Consider the following 18156-nt stretch of genomic DNA (forward strand, 5'->3'; position numbering starts at 1 on the left):
GACCCCATGAAAGTGGGTTTGTCAGGTAGGTAGTGCTGATGTCTGAAAACCCTTGATGATTGACTGGAAGCTTAAGAGAGGATAATGTAGTAATGTGAGAGCCTTTTCTTGTTGTTTAATTCTGTCATCCCTATTCCTGAACGGACCGTGTATCTCAACAGTACTTTCAGTGTTTGGAGCTTTGGTTCATCATTGCTGTATCCTTGACCTTGACCTTGTAATAGTGTAAGTCAAGCTGTGGGAGCACACTCCGCAACTGTGACATCTAAAAGCATCTGAGAGCCTGAGCGTCGAGGCGCTTACCACCAAGCCTAATGACCTACGTCCACGCCCAGGACTCCCATAGTAACACAGTAAAAGGAGAGACTCCACTCCTGCAAGTGATCCTCTGATCTCACACACCATGGCATGCATGCATGTGCCCATATACATACATATACACAAAATACACAATACATATACAAAATAAATACAATAACATTTTTGAAGTGCAACTTTAAAAAACAAAAAACTGCTAGAAGTCTTCCAGAAAGCAGAATTACCCCCAGTTAAGACCCATTGACTCCAAACTGTTGACCCAGTTGCTTCACTGGGGCACACTGAGCTACCATTCTGGCTTCAGAAACCTCCACATAATTATTTCATTCTTTCCAAGGTCAAGTCCTTTGAGAAGGAGAGGCAAACAGAAAAACGTGTGTTGGAATCAGATCTTGTGGATCATGTCATGCAGAAACTAAGGACCAAAGTTGGTGACGAAAGGAATTTCAGGTGAATTTATAAAGAAAACAAAGTAATTTAGCTGACAATTTGTGAAGCCAAAAATTGGGCAGCCCCACCTCCTTATGTTCTGGTAAGGCCCCTTTGTGTGCCATAACATGACAGAGAAGAAGGAAAGTAAACAAACAGCCATAGGCAGAAGAAACAAATACATGGGAAGACCTGGATTTGTGAGAACTAACTCCATAAAACCATGATTAATCTGTTCCAGTGTACTGCAGTTGAGGTACAAATGGTGGCACATGTCTGTGATCTCACCACTTAGGGGACTGAGATTGGAAAATCACAAGTTCAAGGGCAAGCCAGCCAGCACTACACAGCCACACCCTAATGCCCATCTCAAAATTTTCAAAATCTATTAGAAATTAACACTTAAAACATTTAAAAATTACTTATCTATTTTTGGTGAAAGTAATAACTATGTCATTTTAACCTAGATGATAATATATCTTAGTAGAAAAAAAACTTTATTTAAAAAATAAGGGGGCTGGAGAGATAGCTCAGTGGTAAAGAGCACTGACTGCTCTTCCAGGGGTCCTGAGTTCAATCCCCAGCAACCACATGGTGCCTCACAACCATCTATAATGGGATCTGATGCCCTCTTCTATTGTGTCTGAAGATAGTGACAATGTACTCATATACATAAAATAAATAGTTCTTTTAAAACAATAATAATAATTTCAGTTTCAAAAGTGGTTTGTTTTCAAAAGTCTCCAAGGTATTACATTTTGTTTATATCTCTGCAGAGCTTCCATGGGATGGATTGTATAATCCTACTTTCTTAAGGCAAAATATGCAATTTACATATAGGAAACATCTGGAGGACTGTACAAGATGTTTGACTATAGTTACTTCTGGGGGATTGTATAAAAGGGCAGTGGGATTAGAAAAGATCTTACATCTTTGCAACTCTTACATACATGCTCCTTTCAAAACAAACAGATCTATGTATTATAATCTTGACAAATACCTAGAGTCCCAGCATTTGGTAGGTCAGGAGTTCAAGGTCAGCCTCTGCTACATAGTAAATTCAAGTCCAGCCTGAGATCCATGAGGCACTGTCTCAAAAACAACCAAAAGACAGAAAGAAAATACTTAAATTTAAGGGGATGTCAATAATTCTCAGCTAGTAGCAATCTTGTTCCCACAGGGGCATGTGATAGTGTTGCAGAGACGTTGTTGTCACAGTGGGGCATTACAGGTGTAGTAAAGACCTGAGTGCTGCTGGGCATAGTGACAGGGACAGACTGATGGATGGACCTCCAGCAAAGAATATCTGACACCAAGTACCATGAGTGCCAGGACTGAGGCATCTCAGCTTATAGAAAACAAGCCTTGCTTTGCCACCTGTACCCTAAGTCACCCCCCAGCCCCCAACACACACTTTCCATGACCACTTTTTTCAAGGAATGTGCTATTTTTGAAGTCACCAGCTTGTTAGAAGCAGAGAGTCAAGTCAAAAATGAAAGGGAGGGGCACTCCTGTGTCTCTTAAAGGTTATAAATTAATGTGCAGCGTTTCAAAGAACGTCTGTGTACAGCTTTTGAAATATCTGTACTTACCAAACATCTCCTGTGGTGGTCGCCAAGGCTCCTGGCTAAGTGCAGGTGGAGCCTGCTACTGCTGTTTCTTTGTATTATAAGGGAGCAAAAGGAACACCTACTACATTTCATTAAATTAGCTGCCTCTGTGGAGCCTGGATTTCAGACCCAGTTGAGTGAATCAGGATGTCGTCTTAGTCTTTTAACATGAATCATGTCCTTAATTTCTTTTACTTGCTCATGACAAAAAGCATCACTAATCATTTTGTTTTGTTTTTTTCCCTCCAATTAATAACTAAGAGAACCGTGTTTTTATATTCCATAGGAAAGGTGGCATGCTCTGAGGGCACCCTTCCTTATCTGAGTTGCTTTTTGCCTTATTGAGTTTCCTAATTGTCTGTTTGCTTGTTTTTAGAGATGCTTCTGATAATCTTGCCGTACAAACTCTGAAGGGGTCATTTTCTAATGCTTCAGGTATAATTACTAATTGAAATCCTAGCCTTAAGAATGCTATGTTGTCTGCACTGAGTCTTAGGGCTAAGGGTGATGCCTTCTCACACTGAAAATACCTTTTAAAGGAAGGTGTCAGCAAAGCTGTATCACCTGAGGTGTGTACCAACATCACCAACATCCTAGAAGCGAGCGCTGAGGTAGCTTGGGCTCAGGCCACTCTAACCCTCGTCTGTCTCAGCGCTGTATTCACAGTGCTGTATTCACACGTGACTTAAACTTCGTTTGACTCAGGTCACTATATACATGCAATGTGGATATTTCCCTCATACAACGGACTAGAGAAAAGTATCTCAGGCCAAATATAGTGGTACATACCTGTAATCCTAACACTCGGGAGACTAAGGCAGAAAGACGCAGTTTGAAGCCAGCCTGGTCTATAAATATATATAACTAGACTCCATCTCAAAGAGACAAATGAAGGCCCAGACATGCTCTATCCCTTAGAGTCACAACCAGATGTACACTAATAAACAGCTCTTTATGGTGTGTTCTAGAAACTGGGCCCGGGTAAAGACTTTAACATGAACTCTCTGTCTCAGGTTTGTTTGAAATCCATGGAACAACAGTAGTCCCCACCGTGAGTGTTCTATCACCAGAAAAGCTGTCAGCCAGCACCAGGCGGCGACATGAGATTCAGGTATATTACACCCACCTTTCCTTGGCTTTTTTTTTTCTTTTTTGCTTGCATGCTTGCTTTTATTTTATGTGTATGGGTGTTTTGCCTGAATGTATGTCTGTGCACCATATATCTTAGAGGCCTGAAGAGGACATCAGATCCCCAGAACTAGAGTTGCAGATGATTTTGACTATGCAGGTGCTGGGAACTGAACCTGGATCCACTAAGCCATTTCTCCAGCCGCTTGTCCTTGGCTTTAAATATAAAGATTTTTTCCCTTTTGCTAACCTGGTGGCTTCTGAAGGTCTTGTCAACAGAACTTCTCTGGTGCCATAATTCAGCCCATCTGTCCTCCAGAGATGTTAGTAAGCAGCAGCTGCCAACAGATGATCCATTTAATCTGCTCCCCGTGGCGGTCGGAAGTGGCTTGTTCCTCTTCTACATAGGAGCATTTTAGACCAGTCACAAGAGTGGTTCTCATGGTTTCAGTGTCTGCTGTATGCCTATGCTAAGGCCATGTGTGTAACCTTAGAAGCACGTGCATTTTGCAGTTAAAAGAACAAAAGAAGTAACAGAATGTGTTGAGTGTGGTACAAGTGTGCCATGATACTACTGGGAGAAGATGTTAAGAGCATTTGATTTGTTGCTGTTGTGTTTTTTGTTTTGTTTCCTTTGCTTTTTCAAGATAGGGTTTCTCTGTGTAGTCCTGGCTGTCCTGGGCTCTATAGTCACTCTGTAGACCAGGTTGGCCTTGAACTCAAAGAGATTCACCTGCTTCTGCCTCCCAACTGCTAGGATTAAAGGCCTGTGCCACCACAGCCCAACTATGAAGAACATTTGTAAACCAGGTGTGGTGGTATACACCTGTAATCTCAGTTGCTTGGAAACATCTAAAGTTTGAGACCAACCTGGGCAACATAACAAGACCCAAAGTCAGTTTTTCCCTCCTCCAAGCTATATCAAGAGCCAAGCTTTATGTTCTGCTGGGAGCCCTTTCTAAGCCCTGGCTTTGTCACGCTGTTGTTTTCTGGAATGAGAAATAACATGGCTCAGTTTAACATGCTCTGAACTCCATTTTCTTATTAGGTACAAACCCGACTTCAGACCACCCTCGCCAATTTACATCAGAAAAGCAGTGAAATTGAAATTTTGGCTGTAAGTCACATGTTCTTTAACAGTTTGAAGATAGCATCCGTCTGCATTGTTTAGTGTGGCCTCAGAATTCAGGGCTATGTTTGCTGTCAGCTGTAGCTGGTATCAGACCCGGCTGTTCATATGAATTACAGCCTATCTACAGCTAGCAAAAGCTGGGGAGAAAAGATGGCCATTTGTGTGTTTCTCTTCTTTCTCTTCTTTTTTCCCCCTAAGGCCACACTCATGTCGAGGCCTTACTATGCACACATGGCAGCATTGCACCTTTGGGGTGTGGATGTGATCTGAAATCCAGCCCCTAGTGCTTGTTAGCTCACACAGTCCAATTAAAGTCTGCTTTAGGGGTGGGAAGATAACCACATGGTTAAAACACTTGCCATGTGTGAAGACTAAAGTTCTGGTCCCCAGAACCCACATAAATGCCTATGATTCCAACCACAGCTGGTGAAGGAAGACACCAGCAAGTTGGCTCACAAATAGCTAGCTCTGGGTTTCACTGAGACTCTGCCTGCCTCAAAGAATAAGATGGAAGAGCAGCTAAGAATATTTCCAATATTCTTCACACACATGCACACACGTGTGCCCAGAAAAAAAAAATTTCAAAGCAGCCCTATTCTTATCCATGCAGTGACACCATAGCCCCAGCCAGGGTGTGCTGCCTAGACTTCTTAGAAAATGATATGCTTTCTATGTGTTAACAGGTGGATCTACCCAAGGAAACAATCTTACAGTTTCTATCATTAGAGGTAAGCAATGGCAACTGTCCTGCACTGTGACTTTAACAGTCTTGTCAAAACTGGTAAAAGATCTTAAACTTCCTTAGTAATTATGTTTGGCAGCATCAGGAATTTAGCTAGTAACTGGTCCTTCTGTTAACATGTGTTATGGGCATTCCTAAATCAGAATCACACACCCAACAAAGGCTCAAGCCAGGACTTGAGCCTAGCAGATGGCATCATCTAGTGTCTTACCCATAGTACCATGTGTTTCCCAAGCAAATCTTTATCCCAGTTAGGGAAGCACAACTACACAGACAATCATATTGTAAAAGAACCAAAAGATTTGTTTACAGTTTGTTTATACTTTTATACACTTTTTTTTTCAGTTTTTAAAAATTTCAAGTTTTCCATGGTAGTAAGATAATCATAGCTACAGGCGATTTTTATATTTTTGTGAGGCAGGATGTTACCAGGTAGCCTGTCCTAGTTTGTTTTCTATAGCTGTGACCAAAAACAACTAGGAAGAAAAGGTTATCACCTCTTACAGGCTAGAATCCCTTACTGAGGGAAGCCAAGGTAGAACTCCAAGGCAGGAAGGAACCTCAGAGGAATGTTGCTACTGATGACTTCATGACTGGTAGGCTTGCTTTATAGACCAGGCCTGCCTGACCAGGATAACACCACCCACAGTAAGCTAGGCCCTCCCACATGAATCCCTAATCAAGAAAAATGCCCTAGGGGCAAACTACTGGAACCAGTTCTTCTTTTAATGGTCCCTCTTTATAGCCTAGTTTGTGTTGTTAACAAAACTAACCAGAATATAGCCCAAGCTTGGCTTGAACTGCAATAATCCTCCTGCCTAGACTTCTAGGAACGGAGATGACAGATGACAGACTACAGGTAATTTTCAAAGCATTTCATATCAAATAACCTTTTTGTCTGTCCATACTGTTTAGTCATAGATTAAAAATAAACATTTTTTATTAAGATTGGAATTGGAAGCAGAAGGGTCCTCAGTTCAGGGCCAGACACTGGTACAGACTAAGACCCTGTCTCCTCATTACCTGTTGATCAAACAAACAAGCACACAGCACTCTATGGCAGTTTGCTGACTTTTGATGCAGTCCAGTGACATGAAGGTCAACAATGTCCACCATGCACAGGAACTATCCAAGGAAAGCAATCTAAAGTCGCATTTGCACACCTGGGCTGTGGCAAGGCCAAGCAGGCTCTAACTAGATACCTGTAGTCTTAAAAGAAAATTGATACTTCAAAGAAAGAACCACCACAGACTCCCCATCACCAACTCTTCTGACCCATGAAAGGCCAGGCAGTAACCCTGCTGTAACAGGCAGTAACCCTGCTGCTCCACTTGGTCACATCTGGTCTGATCTGGTCTGGTCTTTCCTAGTGGGATGCTGATGAACAGGCGTTTAACACAACTGTGAAGCAGCTGCTGTCACGCCTGCCAAAGCAAAGATACCTCAAACTTGTCTGTGATGAAATTTATAACATCAAAGTTGAAAAGAAGTAAGTAAGCAGGTTTCCGTGTGGTTAAAATTTAGGGAAGGGTCTGAGTAGGTGTCAAGGATTAACAGTCAACGAGTCCTAGACTGTGAATCACAGTGAGGATCTTGTCAGTAACAAACACTGTGAGCCTGAGTGTAGCCACGAGGGCATTATGTGTGTGACATGTGGAGACATGGGGCTCATGCCTCTTTCCTCTTCACCATTTCTTTTTGAGACAGGGTCTCTCTCTGAACCTGAAGCTCCTCAATGAGCTAGGCTGACGGGCATCACTGAGCTTCAGGAGCACACACACCTCCACCCTGTCCAAGGCTACACTTTGAGGCACCACTCTGCCCAGCTTTTTAACACTGGTCTAGGGATCCAAACTCAGTGCCTGCTTGGCATGCACTTTACCAACTGAGCCATCTCCCAAGCCTCAGAAAACATTTACACAACTAAGCCAGGGATGATGGCACACAACTCTAATCCTAGCACTTGGGATATAGAGACAGATCAGGAATCCAAGATCATCCTCAGCCTTATAAGCAAGTTTGAAGGCAGTCTGGGTTATATGAAACCCAGTCACTAAAAAGCAAATGACATTAAAAAACAAAGAACATGAGTGCCTTTGCTGTAGATGTCAATCATTTATGTCACTGTTTACCTTAAAGAGTATCAAGGAAGTTGGTGGTGAATGGCAGTTTCTTCATCAGAACTTAACTGCAAACTGTCCGTCACAGCTCCAGGAACGTTTATGCACTCTTTCTAGTGATCAATCTCCCATCATACTTTTAATTAAAACAAAGCTATTAAACTATTTTATCCCACTAAGTCTGTCATCCGTGTGCATGACCTTTTCTTTTGCAGGGTGTCGGTGTTGTTCCTGTACAGTTACAGAGATGACTACTACAGAATCCTATTTTGACCCTCAAGAACTGTTGCTGTATTGTTCAAATGGACAGAGACTTGTACTGGAATAGTGGAATGTTGTGCATTCAATTCATTTTAACTTTAAATTCTAATATGCTGTTCTACAAAGCTGAGCTTTGTTGGGTTTTCACGTGTTATAAATGTACCTTTTTGATATAATAAATGTTTTCATATATATCTGCTGTTTTCCAGTTGCAGTTCTGCCAATACTAGAGGTTATATGGAGCTGGAGAAGAAAACAGACTTGTTCTTCCTTTGATCCTAAACACTAAGCACATACAAATATCCCAACATTTACATCCTCCTAGTAAAGAGGCAGGTATCAAAAATCATCTGTGATCTGTTCTGCCTCTGTAGCTGGGTGGGAGGACAGAACAGAGTCTCCCTATGCATCCCAGGCTGGCCTCAAACTCATAATCAGCCTGCCTCTAGACCACTGAGATTACAGGGTTATGCCACCACGCCAGGCAGAATCTTTATTGTTGATGATTCTCTAATATTTATCCTAATGTCATTAAGCAATGATAATTAATGATAAATAATGTCCTGTTTGGCTGTGAGAACTCAGACTGGCTAAAGGAATAAAGGTCCAGGGAGACGGCTCAGCAGTACGGCTCAGCAGTAAAGATGCTTGCTGTCAAGTCCAGTAACTTGAGTTCAATCCCAGACACGTGTGGTACAAGAGAACCAATCATACAAGTTGTTGCTGTGGCACAGAGCAAATGTGCAACAGATGCACAAAATAACTAAATGGAATTTTTTTATTTTAAATTATACAACCAAGAAAAACAACCCACCTGTAGGATAACACAACTTTTAATAAAACTATTACAGTAATCTCAAAGACAAGGCAAAAATCACTGAGTAACTGTATCATCTAGAGTTAATAGTTATTGTCAGAAATAGGGTAGGGAAAGAAGCGGCTAGCATGGAGATTAATGATGCATAGCTCCTCAGAGATGACTAGAGGCCTTACGGCTGGAATCTAAGAATATCCAGCCATTCAGTGCAAATCTAAAACTGGCTTCTTACCACAACTAGCCTATAAACATCCCAACCCTTCTCTCTTAAAGAATTCTTCCATGAAAACAGTTACAGACAGAGGTGTGAAAGCAGCAAACAGAGGAAAACTGCACTTGTGCGGCTGATGGGTAGCAGTCAGGCCTGTCACTGTGCTGGTTTGCTCTTCTTACTCTTGTTCTTCTTGTCTCTCTTCTTCAGCCCATCCATGTTGGCTCTCAGTAGATTTGAATAGGCCTGAAAGCCAAAACATGGCCTTAGCAAGAAAAGGTACAAACTGGGGACACAGGTGACTTTCCACACGGACTCGGAGTAGCTGGCATGAGACTGATGTGCAAAAGTCTCCACTCCTCCTGCAGCTCCTGAGACATAGTCCACAGGGAGCTGCAGGCTTTGTACTCTCTTCAAGCAAAAAGGGAAACCTACAGGCAACTTCCTACTCAATATCACAGAACATGTCTAAAGTTTAAGAAAGAACTGGTTTTAAAAACTGAAAGGAATCAAGGCCAGCCTGGTCTACAGAGTGAGTTCCAGGACAGCCAGGGCTACACAGAAACCCTGTCTCGAAAAACCAAAAAGAAAAGAAAAAAAAAAAAAAAAAGCCGGGCGGTGGTGGCACACGCCTTTAATCCCAGCACTTGGGAGGCAGAGGCAGGCGGATTTCTGAGTTCGAGAGTTCAAACCTAGCCTGGTCTACAGAGTGAGTTCCAGGACAGCCAGGACTATACAGAGAAACCCTGTCTTGAAAAACCAAAACCAAAAAAAAAAAAACAGAAAAAAAGAGGAAGGCAGGCAGGAAGGAAAAAAAAAAAAACACTGCTAACAATATTCATAAAATAAAAGCACAGGCAAGTGGTGAAGTCAGGTTCCCACGCTGAGCAGCACGCTCACCTCAAGGAGGAATGGAGAACATGAGGAAATAGAACTTACCATCTGAAACTTATTCACTTCTTTGGAACTCACCTGCAAAGGGAAAAAGATCACCTCTTTTTATAGATATAGACACCACCTATTCATCCAAGAAAAGTCTCAAAATGTTCATCAAGACAACTCCTAGGCCAGGCATGGTGGCACACAAACACCTTCAGACCTCAGCACTCTGGAGACAGAAGCAGACAGGTCTCTGTGAGTTCTAAGCCAACCTGGTCTACATATCGAGTTGCAGGACTGCACAGAGACCCTGTTTGAAAAAGAAAAAAGATAACTACCTAATCTTTAAATACTGATTCCCAAGGTCAGAGGTTCCAATGTACTCACAGCTGTCCTTCCACCCTACCCTGTTCTCAAGAACAAGCGGAGCAGCTCTGTGCCACCTAACACATGACATCTGCAGTAGGATGGGAAGGCAGAAGTGGGCTCCCACCCAACTATTCACCTCTCTAAAATCCTATTATCACACAAGCCCACTCTGATAATCCCAATCCCAGCAATAGTAAGCCAGAGGTGGGAAGATCTTATGGTAACACAGTCTTAAATTTTAAGGTTAAAAAAAAATCCTTATACAGATGCCCCTGAGTTTTTCTCTTTGGATTCTGAGAGATATTAGAGGACCTATCAAAAGTGTTCATTTTCTTATGCAAAATACATTAAAACTACTCCCTCAGCTGACCTGGAGTCCCAGCAATCAGAAGGCTTGGCCTGGACAATAAGTTCCAGGCCAGTCTGGGCTGAATAAGCAAGGGCCTGGTTCAAAAAAACAACTTTGTCTTCCATTGATTCAGACAGATATAAGCACAGTTCAAACTGCCATAAAAGACATAATACCTAGGGAAAATACTCAGTTTCCCATCTGTGACTGCCAACCTTAACAGCAATGTAACCTTGCTTTACTTTAAATCTTCTCAACCTATCAACTACTGTCTGCAGTCTCCTGAGTATCCTGTACCACTGTGGTTACAGGCTCCCTACAGAATTAAGAAGCCTTCACTTTGAATCTGGGGACTCTACTGTTTGGCACATCCACCCTTTCATAAAAAGACCATGGTTCCTGACTATATCCATCCTCTGTAGTACCAAGCCTAATCTGTAGCTACGTGTTTGTTAAGTGAAACACAAGAACATAGGGGAAAATCGGGTTAAAAATAATCATCTAATTCCCAGAAATTGTACACTGAAGGACCAGCACAAAAAGAAAAGAGTTAATCATCCTTCAAGGCAACTACTAGGAGAATGGACTCTTACACTCATTTCCACAGAAATTCCAGCAGAACAAGCATTTGGCCTCTACATTCTGTTTTAACAGTTTATTGTTGATAATCTGTCCTACAAAAATGATAACTGGGAAGGTGGTACACACCTAGGATTCCACCACTTTGGAGATAGAGGCAACAGTGTCAGAAGTTCAAGGCCATGTGGGCTACATAATGAACCTAAGTTACATGAGTCCTCATCTCAAACAGCCCCCCACCACCACCAAAAAGAAGCAAAAACAGATCCTGATCCCAAAACAGCCTGGGAGGGACAGGCCAAAATGAAAGGGAAAGGGGACCTAATCCAGACATGGCCTTCCTCAGTCAGTGTTTTACAGTCCAAGGGGGCCAGGGGCGAGGCTCAAAACCGAGTGATGACTTAGCAGGATGAAGACCCTGGCCCGAATTCTATCTCCAACTTCATGAAAATCACCACTGTCATCTGTCTCAGTTGATAAGACACCCTTGTGGCCCAAGCACAGGCTGGAGCTCCTGCCGTGATCTTCCTAAACCACAAGTTCAAAGCTAGCCTGAGTATACTGCAAGCCACTATTTTAATTTTTTTTAAGCCATTCTATTAGCTAGCACTGAGACAGGTTACTCCTGTACCTTGGCTATTTGAGAGAAAATTGACTTTTGAGTCAGCCAGGCCATCTCAAAAGAAAACAAAGCAGAAAGAAAAGACTCCAGCTCACCACGGTACTAATCTTCCTTTTCCCATCCGTGGCTCTTAACAGACACTTGTTTTCTGCGGGCTCGAGGCCCTCCACAGAACTCTTCCTTGGGATGGGTTTAGTGCGACCATCATCTGTATTTATAAAAGAAAAAAGAAAAAAAAAAAGCACACCCAGGTAAACACCACCACAGGAGTTGTTTCTGGGCCCAAAGTGAAAATCTGAAAATCGTATGGAAGGGTCCACTATCACGCCCATAAATTGACCACACCCGCCATCACTTACTATATGGCCCAAACTAGGAGCAACGACGTGCTCGATAAACACTGGGACACCATGGATTATTCTACTTCACTAATGGAGCAGGGGCTGCGTTGCCTGACAGAATGTGGGCGTCTGTTACACTTAGGACCCCACTGTCACGGTGAGTGGGTCACCGGCGCCGCACCAGCCACACTTCCCAGCACTGCCGCGGCTTGTGAGCCCTGGAGGTGGCCGGTGCGGAGACGCCGGAGGCCGGGCTGCCCCCTCCCAGCCGTTCCCGGCGCGGCCCCGGAGGCTGCTTACACTTCTTCAGGGTGATGAACACGCTGCCCGACGACCGGCACTTCTGGAAGAGCCTGGTCAGCTCCGTCAGGAACTGCAACACAACACGCCCCGTTAGGCAGCCTCCAGTCCTCGCCCCGCCGCGTCACGGCCCTGGCCCGCCCGCAAAGGGAGAAACGCGACCCGAGCTGACCCCACTTGCTCGAGTTCATGTCCCTCCGGAGCCGCCGGTACCTGCTCGCTCTCGAGCAACACCATCCTGGTCTCCGCAGGTTCCGACTCCGTCAGCAGAAGCCTCCAGCGGTTACAACCGGAAGTCCCGCCCAGCTCAAGCGGGACTTCCGTCAACCCCTGCCTCGCTCCGGTTGCATTGCGCCTGCGCGCTTGCCACCCCTGCCCTCTTCTCTCCAGAATGAGGAATGACACTCTAGGTGGTTGGACTGCCTTGTCAAGTTTCACCCTAGGCTGTTGCGGGGAATGAGTGCAAAAGAAAGACTGGATAGAAATATGCAAGTCACCCAAGAGTCCACTGTCCCACTTTCCTCATTTTTAAGGTGAGGATGACAGTACCCCTTTCACAATATGGCTGTGAGGAGCAGATGAATTTATATTGAAATACAGAATACTGTCTGGTAATAGAAGTGCTAGCTAAGCTTTAGCCATTTGTCTTAATCACTGTTCTATTGCTGTGAAGAGACACCATGACCAAGACAACTCATTAATAAAAGCATATATCTGGGAGCTTGCTCACACTTTCAAAGATTAGTGAGTTATAATTGAAGGGCCTCTGGCCAGCTCAGTTGTGGCAAGCATTGTTCTGGCAGGCCTCTGCCTTGCTAAAAACATTCCTAAAGCTAGCCACCAAGGGCTGTTCCCTTATTTGGTCATTTCCTTCTTCTGAGGCTGACTGCCAAAGCCCAGATATCAAAGTATTGAAGTTCAGCAACCAAAAGCCCCCTTTAGCTCACCTAAATAAAATTAAACATCTCATCCTAACACTAAGCTTCCCATTTTACCTTTGTAGTGTCGTTTGCCTATGGACCATGTCTGTTTCCTCTGTATACAGAAGCAGTCCTTTGTTCTATTCCAGATCTCCTGCTCCCCTCCCTTGTTCCCTTCCCCTTCTCTATTCTCTCTCTCTCTCTCTCTCTCTCTCTCTCTCTCTCTCTCTCTCTCTGAGTTGGGTTTTTTTGTTTTGTTTTTTGTTTGTTTTGAAAGGCCCCCGGGAGGCGAGACCCCCAACTCAAACCACAAGAGATCACAGCCACCCAAATGACTCATTAGACACCAATCTTGTTGCAATCAGCAAGAGGTGTATTTCAATCAGCACGCTGAGGCCAAGTCCCGTAACTCACACAGGGATAGAGGAGCTCAACCCCTAGTGAGGGGAGTGTAGGATATTTAAAGGAAAAAAAAACACAAACCAGAAAGGGTGGGGGGTCGAGGGAGAACTCCAGCAGACAATACAACAGAAAGTCCCAACTCATTATTCAGTCTATACAATTCAGCATATGACAGGTGTAACAGGGCTCAAGAAACAGTCACAGCAGGGGGGAACATCCTGTTCATAAGGACTCAATCTTATTCAACCATATCATCTACCATCTATCTTGTAGTCAGCCAGGTTTCTGGAAACAATGCCCCAGAGCTAGCTGACCTGCTCTCCTGGCTCTATTTTACTGCTAGACTGTTAGAAGTGAAATTTCTATTAACCCTTCAGTTTGAGACATGGTTTCTCTGAGTAGCCTTGGCTGTCCTGGAACTCACTCTGTAGCCCAGGCTGACCTCAAACTCACAGAGATCCTCCTGCCTCTGCCTCCTGAGTGCTGAGATTTAAGGCATGTGCCACTATCACCCACAGTCTTTGTCTCTTATTCCCTGTACTTTGTCCCTCTGAGGCAAATAAATCTCTTTTGTTCTGAGACTTGGTCTTGGGGGTCCTGGGTTGATACTTTGACTGTGTGCAGGCAGACATGTAATGGAGAACTAGCTGAGAGTTCTGTATCCTGATGCATAGGCAGAGAGAGGCATTAGCTTTTGAAACCTCAAAGCCCATCTCCAGTGACACACCTCCTCCAATATGCCAAGTACACCTCTTAATCTTTTTAAATATTGCCACTCCCCGATGACCAGACATTCAATATATGAGCCTATGGGAAAACATCCCATTTCCACGACACCACTGTTATTTCCATTGCATTCCCAAACAATAAATGTTTATTTATGCAGTCCTAGAACCCCTGGCCTTGTGAATGCTAAACAAATAAGTACTTTACCATTGAGCCACATCCCATGTCAAATAATAGAGGTGAACTCCTCTAAGCATATTGGGTGGCCCTAAAGGCCAACACCCAGCTCTAACAAGAATGACAAAAAGTACAGTCCAATTCTGCCTCCAGATTGAGTTAGGAGGCCAGAGTTTTAGGAACTGCTCTGTTGAAAGCCAACTTTAACCCTGGACCTTTATAAGAACAATATTCAACCTAGCGACAGGATTTTGGTGAGTGCTAGTTCGCCTGTGCCAGGAACGATTAGGGTCTAGAGATACAGCAGTGCATAAGACACACTAAGGTAGGGAGAAAACAACAGCCAACACAAGCTGAGCCTCAGATAACCAACCCTGTGAAGACAGCTAAGAAGGGTCGCAGGGCCGGTGAGAGGAACCTCACTTGTCAGGGGAGCTTCCCCTGAAGAAGATGACTGTGAGCAGAAAGACAGAGGAACTAGATATCCAAAATTCTAGAGATAGAGTGTTTCAGACCGAAGCAGTGTCTCAAGCAAAGATCCCAAAGAGGAAACCAGTTGCTCTGTTTTAGGAAGGTCAGATGGTATTGTGTGTGAGCGTGTGTGTGTGTGTGTGTGTGTGTGTGTGTAGTGAAAATATTGTGTTTTTTTTTAAAAAAAATCACAGAAATATTATAAAAATGTGTTTTTGTTTTGACCCCAGATTGTCCACAGCAGTTGACTATGATTTGCCCTGTGCTGTAGCAGTGGCGTGATTCTGCCAGCAGCATATAGTTTCTCTGAGGATGTGACATTTGGAATTCTGGGCACTTTTCAGAGGCTAGATAAATGCTAGAAGGGCTGGGTGGCTGGTTGGTGATTGGATGCCGTTGGCTGTGGTTTGTCAAGTAGTTATGTGCGAACAGACGGAGGAAATAAGATAACCTGAGGAGTTGCCCCAGGAACTCAGCACCATAATCAGCAGGAAGTGGTCTAACAATATTGCCGTCCCCTTTCCCCTCTATCCTTTCTTCTCTCCTACCTAGTGTTAGGGAGTTGAAAGGGTGGAAGAAGAGGGGTACAGAAGGGTGGAAAAAAGGAACTCACAAAGTAGCAAACGCCGGTTACATAAGTTTGTGTGTCTGTGTGTGTGGCAGAGAAAGACAGCTCAGACAAACATTAGTGCCTGGAGGAGTTTCCTGCTTAAGAATATCCATTCAAATAAAGTCCAATCCTTGACTCCACTACAGAAAACAATTTCAGCTCAGTTATCGTGAAGCATTAGCAGAATTTAAAGTAGAGGTTAGAGTATATACATGCTTTAGATCTAATAACTGGGGTTAGAAAGATGGATACTTAAAAGAAGCATACATAGTACACAGCCCCAAGATGTGAGAAAATGTGTGTGTGTGTGTGTGTGTGATTTTGTGATTTTTTAATTATACCACTCAAAATATATAATTTATAGGATTTAAAGATTAACAAAGATTAATAATGTTTTAAAATAAGTTCACTACTAGAGAAGCAGAAACAGATCTCTGAGTTTGAGGTCAGCCTGGTCTACAAGGTGAGTTCCAGAACAACCAGGGCTATGCAAAGAAACCCTGTCTAGAAAAAAAAAAATAGGAATAAGAGGCCAAGGAGCCCCAAAAGTTAAACTCAAGGCCAAAAGCTAAGACTGCAGAGTTTGCTGCTTGAGGATCTGTGTTTGAAGTATCTTTAGAAAGAGAGTTCTTGCTCTGAGGGTAGTGTTGATCTTATCAGTACTGCTGAAGTTTCTCAGCCAGCAGGAAGCACAGGCTAGACTCCTGAAAAGGTGAGATTTTTTTTTTTTTCATTTTTCTAGAGTCCATATTTTTTTTCTTTCTATCCTACTTCAGAGGGAGGGAAAGTATGTGAAAGTGACTGGAAAAGGGGCCAGATCACACAGGGCCATTGTCACAGCCAGCGTGGATGTCCTTCCTGATGATCACACAAGGTCCATAGCCACAGAAGGCTTAGATGTTGTTCCTGATGGAAAGGGGGTATGGTGGGGGGAGGCTGGCTCATCTGTGGAGTGTTTGCCCAGCACTTGTGAGTATCTGGATTCAACATATTTAAAAAATTTAAATCCAGACAGGCATGGTAGTCCATGACTTTAACCTCAGCACTCAGGAGCCAGAGACAGGCAGAAGATCTCTGTGAGTTCAAGGCCAGTCTGATGTGGAAACTTCTGGTTTCTTTGGAAAATCAGTTATATTAAAGAACGTTTCACTGAAGCAGACACGGGTGAGGATGTTTTGCAAGAACAACATGCATGTATTGGTCTACCTTACATTGCGTAGCTAAGCTCCATTTGTCATGACCCCATAGAGGGAAATGCACCAAAAAGCTTCTGGTGGTGTTCTGTAGTTTCTTGCTGCTTCCTCAGACTCCAGCTAATTGGCAGAGTGATGTCAGCTGATACAGACCCACATGGAGTTTTGCTAAGACAGACTGAGGCAAGACCTTTGGAGGACATGTGATGTTTGGAGTATAAACAGGACTCAATGGACAGTGACTAGGGTTGGGTGGGGATGGGGGGTGCCTGCATAGTTAGCTTTGCAACGCTTCTTAGTCTTGCATCTTCAATGATCTTCACTTCACTCAGAGGGCACGGCAGAGAACTTCTCTTGGCCTAATTGCTCCTGCTGGCTCTAATGGTTTTGGCTGAGGCCTGTTTCTGTTAGGTCATGCCACCACTGCTGATTCGAGTTTGATATCCCAACACTACTGAACTGGACTGCTGGTGTATTCATAAAGTATTTGTGAGTGGATCGAGCTATCACTGCTGAAACCTATAAACTGAACTACTGATTTCCTGAAAACACAGATGGGATTTGCTCCAAAGAGTAATTTCTAAACAAGTCCACCTCCTCTGTATCCTAATAACCAGTAAGGGGGGGGGGGCTAGAAGGGACGTTATAGCATTTAGAAACCATTATTAAAAGTAGGGTTTGAGAAAAATCAAAAGTTACACTAGCCTGGTTTAGAGTAAATTCCAGGACAGCCAAAGAAACCATGTCTCAAAAACTGAACAAACAAATCCAGAGAGGAGGTCTTGATAAGAAAGTTGTATACAGACAATGACAATCATATTTATATCTGAAAGATTCCCCCATCTGTGGCATGGAGAACACACTACAGAGAAAGAAGGCAGAACTGAGTTTGTCTACACATGCCTATCATCCCAGAGCTGGGGACACTAATGGAGGAAGGTAGACAGTAAATTCAAGCCCTGCCTGTGCTCCAGAGTGAGTCCTTGGCCAGTTGCCTTATTTACAGTTTCTACTGCTGGGATAAAAACACCATAACCAAAAAAGCAAGTTGGGGAGGAACAGGTTTATTCAGTTTATATGTCCAGAACATAGTTCCACCACTGAAGGAAGTCAGGACAGGGATTTAAACAAGGCTGGAATCTGGAGGTGGGAGCTCCCACAAAAATAAATCTCTTTTAAAAACAATTTAGGAACTTAGTCATGAACCAGGTGTGGTGGCACATGCCACCTATAAGCCCAGAACTTTGGAGATGGAGGTGGGAGGTTGTGGTTTTAGAGCCAGCCTGGGCTAAATAGCAAAACCCTGGCTCAAAAACAAAACAAAAAGAAGAGTGACCACTCCCAACTTGGCAAATTTGTGTCTCGTGTCCACCCACAGTGGGTGGAGACAAATGACGGGAACCCAGATGTGAAGAACTATTTAAGAAAATGAAATGATGACCATGTTTTC

General features: G+C 43.6%; 2 protein-coding genes across 5 annotated transcripts in view; one reads left to right on the forward strand and one right to left on the reverse strand.

The window, feature by feature from the left end:
* The window catches only part of Eif2ak4 (eukaryotic translation initiation factor 2 alpha kinase 4), an 83489-nt gene extending 75550 nt beyond the window's left edge, over window positions 1-7939 (forward strand). For 3 of the 4 annotated variants that reach the window (XM_028766827.1, XM_028766828.1, XM_028766829.1), the window contains 7 exons: window positions 656-768; window positions 2734-2792; window positions 3371-3468; window positions 4534-4602; window positions 5301-5345; window positions 6730-6848; window positions 7695-7939. In XM_028766827.1, coding sequence (XP_028622660.1) covers window positions 656-768; window positions 2734-2792; window positions 3371-3468; window positions 4534-4602; window positions 5301-5345; window positions 6730-6848; window positions 7695-7752 — 561 coding nt within the window. In that variant the 3' untranslated portion in view covers window positions 7753-7939. Of the gene's footprint in view, window positions 1-655; window positions 769-2733; window positions 2793-3370; window positions 3469-4533; window positions 4603-5300; window positions 5346-6729; window positions 6849-7694 lie in introns of those variants that run through there. The other variant, XR_003711347.1, reaches the window with a different exon arrangement.
* A 565-nt stretch (window positions 7940-8504) lies between these two features.
* Srp14 (signal recognition particle 14) lies at window positions 8505-12521 on the reverse strand. Its single transcript, XM_028767054.1, has 5 exons — window positions 12421-12521; window positions 12208-12280; window positions 11662-11774; window positions 9708-9740; window positions 8505-9014 (listed from the first exon to the last, which is right to left on the reverse strand). Exons 1-5 carry the CDS (start codon window positions 12442-12444, stop codon window positions 8925-8927), a joined length of 333 nt encoding a protein of 110 aa, XP_028622887.1. The 5' UTR covers window positions 12445-12521; the 3' UTR covers window positions 8505-8924.
* Between the last annotated feature and the right edge of the window lie 5635 nt (window positions 12522-18156).

The sequence above is a fragment of the Grammomys surdaster genome, unplaced genomic scaffold, assembly GCF_004785775.1.
Source record: "Grammomys surdaster isolate TR1022 unplaced genomic scaffold, NIH_TR_1.0 170, whole genome shotgun sequence".
Lineage (NCBI taxonomy): Eukaryota > Metazoa > Chordata > Mammalia > Rodentia > Muridae > Grammomys > Grammomys surdaster.

Excerpts from the sequence above, each read along its gene's own strand:
- Srp14 (XM_028767054.1), bottom strand. The coding sequence starts at position 12,444 with ATGGTGTTGCTCGAGAGCGAGCAG. Across the intron at positions 11,775-12,207 it reads GTTCATCACCCTGAAGAAGT|ATGATGGTCGCACTAAACCC; the intron begins GTAAGCAGCCTC and ends TTATAAATACAG. Across the intron at positions 9,015-9,707 it reads AAGTGAATAAGTTTCAGATG|GCCTATTCAAATCTACTGAG; the intron begins GTAAGTTCTATT and ends TTTGGCTTTCAG.